Source organism: Lethenteron reissneri, chromosome 9, assembly GCF_015708825.2.
Source record: "Lethenteron reissneri isolate LAM-NWPU_2019-01 chromosome 9, ASM1570882v1, whole genome shotgun sequence".
NCBI lineage: Eukaryota > Metazoa > Chordata > Hyperoartia > Petromyzontiformes > Petromyzontidae > Lethenteron > Lethenteron reissneri.
This window is the reverse complement of record NC_083787.1, coordinates 9,500,590-9,511,249: the sequence shown is the minus strand read 5'-3', so window position 1 is coordinate 9,511,249 and position 10,660 is coordinate 9,500,590. Positions and strand designations below refer to the sequence as shown.

Here is a 10,660-nt window from a genome sequence, read left to right as displayed (position 1 = left end):
TGTTGAGGGGTTGACCGCAGGTATTGTGGTTAATGCAAACATGATTTCTTGAAAAAAGGTCAATTTTGTTGCCAGAAAAAAGGGTAAAAAAAACTTATATTTTGCTACTGGCAAAGGAGGCCTCATTATGTTAATGCTTACCCCGCGAGCCCTCATACTCTGATAGTGCATTGTCTTTGAGTTGTGCGCCTTTTGGCGTCATCTGCTCCAACACCATGTGAGACTGGGCTCTAAGAAAGCTGTCGCTGGTGTGGACCAATCAATTTCAAGGACAATGCATGCATTATCAGAGTTGTTTTTTGTTAGCATTCTGACCGCAGGTATTGTGGTTAATGCAAACATGATTCCTTGAAAAAAGGTGTCAGTTTTGTTGCCAGAAAAAAGGGTTTTAAAAAACCTATTATATTTTGCTTCTGGCAAAGGAGGCCTCATGATGGGTTGGGGGGTGTTGAGGGGGTGTGGGTTGGGGTGGGGTTGAGGGGGTGTGGGTTATCGGGGAGGGTGTGGGTGGGGTTATGGGTGGGGTTGAGGGGGAGGGGTGGGTGGGGTTGAGAGGGGTGGGTGGGGTTGAGGGGGAGGGTGTGGGTGGGGTTGAGGGGGAGGGGGTGGGTGGGGGTTATGGGGGAGGGTGGGGGTGGGGTTGAGGGGGGTGGTGGGGGTTGAGGGGGAGGGTGTGGGTGGGGTTGAGGGGGAGGGTGTGGGTGGGGTGTGAGGGGGAGGGGGTGGGTGGGGTTGAGGGGGAGGGGGTGGGTGGGGTTGAGGGGGAGGGGGTGGGTGGGGTGAGGGGGAGGGGGTGGGTGGGTTAGGGGGAGGGGGTGGGTGGGTTGAGGGGGAGGGGGTGGGTGGGGTTGAGGGGGAGGGGGTGGGTGGGTTGAGGGGGAGGGGGTGGGTGGGGTTTGAGGGGGAGGGGGTGGGGTGGGGTTATGGGGAGGGGTGGGTGGGGTTATGGGGGAGGGGGTGGGTGGGGTTATGGGGGAGGGTGTGGTTGAGGGGGTTGCGGTTGGAGTGGATGGGGTTGAGGGGGTGGATGGGGTTGGTGTGGTAGGAAGGGGGTGGGTTCGTTGGTTGCGTGGGTGGGAGGGGTTGCGTGGGTGGGTGGGAGGGGTTGCGTGGGTGGGTGGGAGGGGTTGCGTGGGTGGGTGGGAGGGGTTGCGTGGGTGGGTGGGAGGGGTTGCGTGGGTGGGTGGGAGGGGTTGCGTGGGTGGGTGGGAGGGGTTGCGTGGGTGGGTGGGAAGGGGTTGCGTGGGTGGGTGGGAGGGGTTGCGTGGGTGGGTGGGAGGGGTTGCGTGGGTGGGTGGGAGGGGTTGCGTGGGTGGGTGGGAGGGGTTTGCGTGGGTGGGTGGGAGGGGTTGCGTGGGTGGGTGGGAGGGGTTGCGTGGGTGGGTGGGAGGGGTTGCGTGGGGGTGGGGTGGTGGGTGGGTGGGAGGGGTTGCGTGGGTGGGAGGGGTTGCGTGGGTGGGTGGGAGGGGTTGCGTGGGTGGGTGGGAGGGGTTGCGTGGGTGGGTGGGAGGGGTTGCGTGGGTGGGTGGGAGGGGTTGCGTGGATGCCCGGGAGGGGTTGCGTGGATGCCCACGTGACGCGGCGACTCGCGCGCGCGCGCTCCGCTGAGTGGAGCCTGGCCTAGGCCGCGCCGCGGGGTCAGTGCCTCGGGGCGAGACGAGAGAGACGCGAAGACTTGCGGGGCGACTCGCGGGGCGACTCGGCCTCTTCGGCGATCGACTCTCGTGGGGCGAGTCTCTCGCCCTCGGTGAAGAGACTCGCAATGATCCACGTCGGCACTTCGAGCCTCGCCATGAAAGGCTCGCCGTGCCAGTCTCCCGCCTCTCCTCCACCGCCGCCGTCGTCTCCTCCGCTGGAACCAGACGGCCGCATCGAAACAACGGGGATGGTGAGACACGGTGTAGGTACACAGAGGGTCAGAGGAACATGTAGATGTGTAGATACATCCAGAGAGATGGCAGGAATGGAGAGATACGGAGAGACATACACGCACAGAGAGATACTGTGCACAGCGCGATACACACGTGTGGTGTACAGTACAAAGTTCTCCCATGTTACCTGACGTGGGGGCAAGTGCTGTTAGGCGAGCACCTATTAAGGCACACGAGGGGCTGGGTGGCCAACACCAAGCCCTGGCTGCCTTTGTCTCGATGTTTATACACCGCATCAGGTACGAATTTGAGGCTGAGTCGATCTAGGAGAAGGCTCATGACCGGTTCAGATAATCGTCACTGGTGTTGGCCGTGAGAGGGAATTGAACTCAGGTCGCCCGGTTCGTCGCCCTGTTCAGTACACACAGATACACACAGGCAGAGAGATGCACAGAGACGTAGAAAAATGCCCATACAGACAGATACATACACAGAGATACACATTTGGTAATCGATCAGGATTTGTTTGACAAATCTGACTGCTGATGAGACCCATAATGTTGAAAACGGACCAGAGATTAATTCTAGATTTGAAGCTTTCGTGACTGCAAGTATTCAGACTCTGGTTTTTTCGGTAAAGTCACGTAGGTAAAAATAAAATTAATGAATACAACTAAATTAAATCACGACGTTTCAATTGCAGCACAAGCAATCATCATCAGGTGTGACAATCACAGCAAGGCAATTTAGATGGTAATATTGGTCTTGAAAGTCAACAAAGTCGAGATGTGAGCACCAGCCACACAGACGCACATGGGCACATACACATCTGTACATACACGCATCAAACACACGGGTGAGTGTAGCTTACAGGAATAACTGAGGAACGAACACTGGGACGATGAAGCGCGTGGTTTGTGACGTCTGGAGCTGCACTTGTTGCCCAGAAGCTTATGTCTCTCTCCCGCTCCCCTCCCCTCTTTATTTCCCTCTCTGTTCCTCCGTGTCTACCTCGTCTCCCGTAGCTGATGGAAGTCGAAGTGGAAGATGCCCCTGCTGCCGACCCTGCTTCCGACCCTGCTGTTACTGCCACAGTCGTGGTGGTGCCGAGCAAGCAGAAGACGCAGTACAAGCAGAAGTACACGGCGGCGTGGGAGCGCGTTCCGGCACTCAAAGGTGCGTGGAGCCCTAGGATAGGATCGTCTCTGGGAGAGTTTACCCTGGGGGGGAACAGCTTTTGGAGTTTACACATTTTGTTGACAACGACGACCACCTACCCATCGATCAAGACGTCAACAATGTACCTGGGCCGTACACTCACGTCCAGATCCCAGATCCAGAATAATTATTGTGAACAGATTGGAACAATGTGGACGTCCGGAATAAACACCTCCTAATTGGAGACCCAAACATTGCAACTCCTGCCTTTGACTTTCAGAATCATAATCTTTATACTTGAAGAATCTGATTAACTACGCAACTCTTATTCTTTGGGTCTTTCGGTAAAGTCACGTAGATAGGTTCAAAGAAAATAACAAAAACAAGCGGTCGTCTTCCTGAAGGCGACCGCTTGTGTTGCGAATGAAACGTCGGTAGTTTTTGGTTTTTATTATTTTCTTTGAACCTATCTACGTAACTTTACAGAAAGACCCAAAGCATATTAATTCCTGCAGTCACGAAAGCTTTAAGTCAACAACTCTTTTTTTACAGATGTCCTCGAAGAACATCAACAGGCCGTATGTGAACACCTTCATAAATGGAGAATTAATGACAAGTCACAGTGTGAATGTGGTCATGCAGCCCAAATTATGATCCATATAATAAACCTCTGTAGTCTATGCTTCCTTTAATTAGTGGAATACCAAAATTACACAGACTGTCCTGAAGCCCTCATTGCAGCTAGCAGACCTTGACATTGATATTTAGCTCCTGAAGATATTGCTATAGGCCAGGATAGAATAGCTTTGGAGAATGGTCGTGGATATGGTTAGTGCTGGTAAAACTGGTGATGATGATTGTGGTGGAATTGGAGATGGTAGTTGTGAGATGTGGGAGAAGTAGTATAGCGGTTAGCGTGCTGTGATACGAACCAAGCAACCAGAGTTTAGTTTTCCGCTCACTGCCAACACCAGTGACTATTATCTAAACCAGCCCTGGGCCTCTCCAAGGTCGACTCAGCCTTAAACTAATACCTTGGTGTGGTTTGTAAACAGTAATAGGGAGAGCTAAGGTGGGTGGGCGTGGTGTTGGCCACCCACTCTCTCGTGTCCTGTGCCAGTTGGAGATGATGCTTGTTGTAAAACTGGTGGTGGTGCGTTGATGTCATCCAGAGTCTCAATCATATTTGGTGCAATGAATTAAGAGGTTCTGTATATCCTGTCAGAAGAAGAGAGCTCAGGGGGCGACGTAGACTGTGAAGCTTAGCGCTCGCACTTTGCCAGTGTAACGTCTAAAGTTCAGGCTGCGCAGGTTCAAACTGGAGTCTAAACTGATTGTGGATTTGGGCTGATAGAGAAGGCCTTCAGTTTTAGCAGTGTTCAGCTGGCAGTTTTAACAACTCCCAAGATGTGAGACAATCATTGGTGCCATTTTGGAGAATACAAGTAACAAAATCAATAAGTGGACAATGTACTTCACATAGCTGTCTCTCTTTAAAACATTTTACAATTCTTTATACATCCCATCAGCCACATGGCCTTCTGGGAGTGTGTAATTTCAGGAGCATTCATTCAACTCAAGAAAACTGGACCAGTTACCTACATTCAGTTTATTATCATTAGTCAGGATTGATAGGACCCATATCTAATCGAGATGGTCCTTGATAAATGACAGTTCAGCATTTGTGCAAGCAAATCTGACTCGGTAGCTAACTGTATTCATGCTGTTTTGTTCCGACAGGATGGCTGTCTCCAGTTCCAGGAAACAAGTTCATGGCTGGGTGCAGGATATGCAACGTGACGCTGCACGCTCGAAAAAAGGACCTGATGGATCATTGCAAAACCAAGAAGCATCAAAGATGCCAAAGCAGTATAAGTTATTCAGGTGTAATTGCTCAGTTGGCTACCTATTCAACGCTGAGCGATGTGAAAGATGCCGAGCTTCGCATTTCAGCATTCACAGCTGAGCATTACTCCCTGCAGAGCTGTGACCATTTGGCAGACATGATCTCAAAACTCGACCCACAGTCCGACACCCTCAAGTCTCTGAAGCTACACCGGACAAAGTGCACAAGGCTGATCACCAACGTGCTCGCTCCCTCGCTCCACAAGGAACTGGTCGAAGATATATGCTCGTCCGCCGCATATTACAGCCTCATCATTGATGAGCGAACCGATATCAGTTGTGAAAACTGCTTGTGTTTACTCATTAAATATTACAGCACGAAGCAGGAACTGATTATAACAACATTTTACAGGCTTCTCACAATGAAGTCGAGCAGTGCAGAGGATATCTGTAAGACCATCATGGATTGTCTGCAGGAGGATGAATTGCCAATCGAGCGGCTCATTGGGGTTGGTGTTGATGGTGCGAGCATGGATGTTGGATGTGAGAAGTCTATTTCCATGATCCTAAAGGAGTCTGTGGAGCATGTTGTGGTGTTCAGATGCATTTGCCGATCTCTCCATCTAGCAGGAAGCAAGGCATCGGAAGCACTGCCAAATCATCTCGAATACTTGGTGAGGGAAACTTACAATTGGTTTTTCCACAATAAAAAACATCAACTGGAGCACAAAGATCTGTTTAAGTCGCTGAATTCTGGAGAAAACCCTCTGAAAATGACCCAAACGGGGAATGTGAGGTGGCTTGGCACATACGAGGCAGTGTCCCACATTGTTAGTCATTGGGACACGCTGAGCAAAATATTTGAAATGGCTAAAATCAACTGAGCGATGCTTTCTTGCAGAACAGCTGCATCGATTGTATACAGACTCCTACAACAAGCAGTACCTTGTGTTCTTGAAGCACGAGCTTATGGATCTCCATCGCATCAACAAATTGTTTCAAATGGAGAATACGGAAGTGTCACAGCTGAATTCTGACCTTGTAGACTATCACTACGGTCTTTTGAAGAAGCTCGTCGCTCCTCAGCAGCTGGCCGAGCTCTCGCCAATAGAAGCGCTGTCGCTGAACTTTGAGAATTACATCATGCCAAGTGCCGTGACAGCCATTGGCAAAGGGAAGACTGAAGAAGTCACACAGCATTGCATGATCTTTCTGTGTGAACTCCTCACACAAGTGAGAATTTGTTTGCCTGAAAATGTGGAAACATTGCAATTTCTGGATTGGTTGACTCCAAGATACAGTTGCTGTGAGCTCAAAGAGTCCATTGTGCCTCTCGCGACACGGTTCTCCTCGATTGTGAATCGTGTGGATGACACGGAACTTGAGTGGAGACTCCTGCCGATGAAAGATTGGAGTCAGCAAACAGAAACCGTGAAGTTTTGGGCCGAGGTCTACAATGCAGAGAATGCAGTCGGAGAAAAGATGTTTGTCAACATATCCAGTTTGGCCTTGGCCGTACTCAGTCTGCCTTTCTCCAACGTGGCAATGGAGAGAGAATTTTCCGTTGTCAATAAAGTCAAATCAAAGCAGCAGAACAGAATGCAGACCTCCACCATGGAAGCCATTATCCAAGTGAGGTGTGGACTGGCATGGCGGCAAGAGGACTGTAGCAACTTTACCGTTACCAAAACCATGCTGGAAAAATTCACGAATGACATCGTGTACAAGCCATCAGGGAGCACCGAGGCCACGGAGATAGTCGTGACAGAGCAGCTATGAGCCTGGAGGCAAGGAGTTTCGCTGCTTGCATAGCAGCTTTATTTTTCAAAGAACCTTACATCTAACCTTGCCTCTACTTTGCTTTTTATAACAAGTGTTTATAAAGTAATTTGCATTCCTTAGCAATTCTTAAAAAGAGACTCCAAATTAGAATTTGCATTCTTATTACCATTTAAGTAAACTGATTACCTTTGTAGGGCAGTTTAATGCAACTTTAACAAAAAACATTTTGCATGGATCATGTAACACTTCACAACATGCGTGTTCAGAAGTATGAATTCGCCCCATCAGTCCAGGTGCATCCCACATCGAAGCACGTGGCAGGGCTGGGACACAGAGCGAGTCCTGTTTGTGCCGCTTTGGAAACTGTCCAGTTTGTTTTGTTTTTAAGAGTAATTGTGCCCCCCCTGCCTGCCACTGTTACAGACAGATGGACAGAGCTAATGAATTTATTTGGCTGAAAAAAGTTAAGACAGCCATACATTTGGTGTTGTTGCCATGTTATTTTTTACAATTGATGTTTATTATGATTTATACAGCTGTGTAAAATTATTATATTTAGTACCCGTAAAAATATTTCCCCACAACGCTTTGTATGGCATTCCATATATTGCTTATGACCAGTTTTCCGAAATGTGTGAACTTTGTGTCCAAACGTCAACGCAAAATCACTCGGTACATTTGGCTCTTGAACTTTTGTTTCGTCACATTGTCAAGACTCGTTGCATTAAGAAGCTTAGAGCCTATGTGGTGGATGAATCGCACCGCTGTAGCGCACCCCTCCCAACGCCACGGATTCTTCAGTTTGTGAACACGACGATTGCACGCGTACCTGACGGTGACCTGGTGAGTGCAGGAAGACTACATAGAAAACTGGACGTATGTAAATACTTAAAGCATCGCACAAGGGCCGTGTTTGCCATGCAGCGGTGCAGATAAGGCAGATGCATCCAGGCTGGATACCTCTGCCTTCTCCATCTGGAGTGCTTTTAAAGAGAAGCGAATGACACACAGCAGCACACGACATGTAGAAAACGTCCACATTCCTTTTTTTTGGATTCGTGGAGACCAAGTCGAGCGGCCGTGTATGAAATTATAATACGCTCGGTGAATGTCTCCTCAAGCGAGCAGTCCCATGTCGATGGCCCTGAGCCATTGTGTGAACATTACACTTCTGGCAGGTGCCAGCCTCTCCACGAGGTGATGGATTTCATAGTGATGTATTTACCCCAGTGAGTAGCTGGCCTTAGTAGGCCTCTCACTTCCGTTTGAACCTTCCGATTGTGAGTCAAGCGTGCGGTCAGATAAGCAACTGAGGAGGACAGCAACATGTTTTAACCGTGATGGAAAACGTCCGAGTCTTGTTGGCTTGTTTGTGTATATGTCGAGTACATTTTAAACTGTTACATGTTTATAGTCCGTACCACCTGTGAGAACAGTCGGAACATATATTCGATTATGGAAATATTGGCCTGCATTTTATACAAACTCCATGTCTCATCTAGGTATATAATTAAGAGTATTTGTGTGTTTTATTGTGTGGAAAATAACTGCATAGTAAACATATTTGTGCATGTTTATTTTGAGAGATGAGTGAGCCAGGTTTGGCATGAAGATGGAATGAATGTACAAAATCAAAGTAGTGAGACCAGTTGGTAGAAAAGTAAACCTATTTACTAAACGTTGAGAAATGAAATACCTCGAGCTTGGAAGGATAAAATTGTAATGATTAGAGCCATTGGGCTATTGTCACGTATATGAACTATTCACAAAGATCAATACAGCAAATGATTGGGTTCCACTGACTACAAAACAACACATAAAACTGCTTTAAAAGCATTTCTAATCGGTGATGTTATAGATAATGGCCCTATTTCAGACGACCACATACTACTGATTCTAGAATATACACTAAATTTCAAATACCATTGTGTCTTCGTCTTTGGAGACAAGTGCTTCCCAACTGGTGTGCAGAGGTATTTCTGAATCGATCAACCAACACAGCCACACAGACCTCAATGTGAACGATTGAATAATGAAAATACATCAAAGAAATAGACACGTTGAGATGAACGCAGTAGACACGGACACAACCCCCCAAAAAAAACATTAAATAGACAAGACGGAAGATCTTGGTTCTTTCGGTGAAGTCACGTAGAATGGAAATAATAAAAATAAAATAATTCTCACGACGTTTCGGCCACAACGCAAGCAGCCGTCCTCATTCAAACTCCGTCCTCATCGGACTGTCTTCTCGACAGACCTGTTCTTCACCTGAGGACGGCTGCTTGCGTTGTGGCCGAAACGTGAGAATTATTTTATTATGTTTTATTATTTTATTATTTCCATTCTACGTGACTTTACCGAAAGAACCAAGAAGATGAATCCCTGCAGTCACGAAAGCTTTCAATCGAAATTTAAGACGGGAGATGTGTACTGACAGAATACGACTTCGCTGAGTGAATTGGCCGTGCCGGGTGAGAGATTAAACCCGAACCTCACGCGACGAAGCCGAGAGGGAACACGCGGTGATCGAAGGATTGGATTTTCCACCTTCCCATGACGGCACCACGGCAGTACTTAAGAGACGCACACGCGCGTATCAGCCATGATTAATCATCTGCAGGGTATAGGGCCCACTGATGATATATTTTTGTGTTCGGTGTGCCGTGAAGATCGAGCAGTCTCGACATTGAGACCCGTGGATGTGTAACAATGGTTGAGAAGCGCTGCTGTAGAATGTAGACTTGGAAAATGCATGACTTGGTAGAAAGGTCGCCCACACTATTGAGCTATTTAAACTGTTATTTTACCAGGTAAAGCCCACTGAGCGATAAACATAACTCTATTTCACAAGCGGCCTGGCCAGATGTTAGCACAACGAAGTTACTTACGTGGAAAGTTATAGCATCCAAATACACTAAACGCACTTTGATTCTAAATGTGGAGGCAAAAACTGGAGAAAAATCCACGCGACCACGGGGAGGAGAGACACGCAAACTCCAAATATACAGCAGCAGGGGTCAGGGTCAGGGTCAAACCCACGACCACCTCCATACCGGGCGAGCACCCACTCACAAAGCACCACCCACAAGTTCCGCAAAACAAAAAAATAACCTCATTGGGTAAACCATGTGTGGAGCTGAAAAATACGTTCCATTAAAACAGCGTTGGGTAAGGTTATCCTGTATATTATACTATCAGCGGAGTCGAACTAGGAGACACGCTTTCACCAAAGCGCAAATACGTTTTGGACGATGTATTGCCAACGACAACCATATATACCCCATCAACAATGTTCCTCGCAGCCAACTCAAGTTCATTTTCAAGTTTCATTTATTAGGTATAGCCCTGTGAGCCATTCGGCTCTTGAATCGGGTGCAACCGCAACAAACAAAAAACATGAACAAGAAAACAGTGACTATGTGCAAACAGAAAATCCAAGAAAAGACAGCAAAATATTGCAGAAAATGCACCGTACACTGAAAAAATCCCAGTGGGATGTAAGTGTCCATCTCCCTTCTCTTGAATAGGGCTGCTGCTGCTGCTATCACCATCCCTAGAATCTCAAGCCAGATGCAGAGGAACCGCGCATGTCCAGAACAGACGTCTCATTCGAGACCCCAATCATCACACCTCCTGGCTTTGGCATTCCACATCGAAGACACTGGCGGAGGGGGTGGAACCATCGACCCGCATCACAACATCGCCAGGTCGATTGACACATCTAAATATTGGTAGGAACCTCCTGGTTACACCAGCCCACAGGGGATTATTGTGTCCATCCGTCGTGCATCCAAAAATGGGAGGGGTGGGGCTGGGTGAGGAGGGGAGGGTGGGGAGGGGCTGGGTGGGGTGGGGAGGGTGGGGAGGGGTGGGGCTGGGTGGGGAGGGTGGGGAGGGGAGGGGCTCGGTGGGGAGGGGTGGGGCTGGGTGGGGAGGGGCTGGGTGGGGGGTGGGAGGGGTGGGGCTGGGTGGGGAGGGGAGGGGCTGGTCACCCCGTGGTG

General features: G+C 48.8%; 1 protein-coding gene across 2 annotated transcripts; it reads left to right on the top strand.

Annotated features, from left to right (window-relative positions):
* Positions 1–1,553: 1,553 nt before the first annotated feature.
* Positions 1,554–8,202, top strand: LOC133339750 (uncharacterized). Of its 2 annotated transcripts, none has more exons than XM_061547922.1 (3): positions 1,554–1,900; positions 2,897–3,047; positions 4,770–8,202. In XM_061547922.1, exons 1-3 carry the CDS (start codon positions 1,763–1,765, stop codon positions 5,756–5,758), a joined length of 1,278 nt encoding a protein of 425 aa, XP_061403906.1. In that variant the 5' UTR covers positions 1,554–1,762; the 3' UTR covers positions 5,759–8,202. The 2 variants fall into 2 exon arrangements, with proteins under 2 accessions (XP_061403906.1, XP_061403910.1); XM_061547926.1 differs by having other exon boundaries at positions 1,554–1,888; positions 4,770–8,201.
* The last annotated feature ends 2,458 nt before the right edge of the window (positions 8,203–10,660 follow it).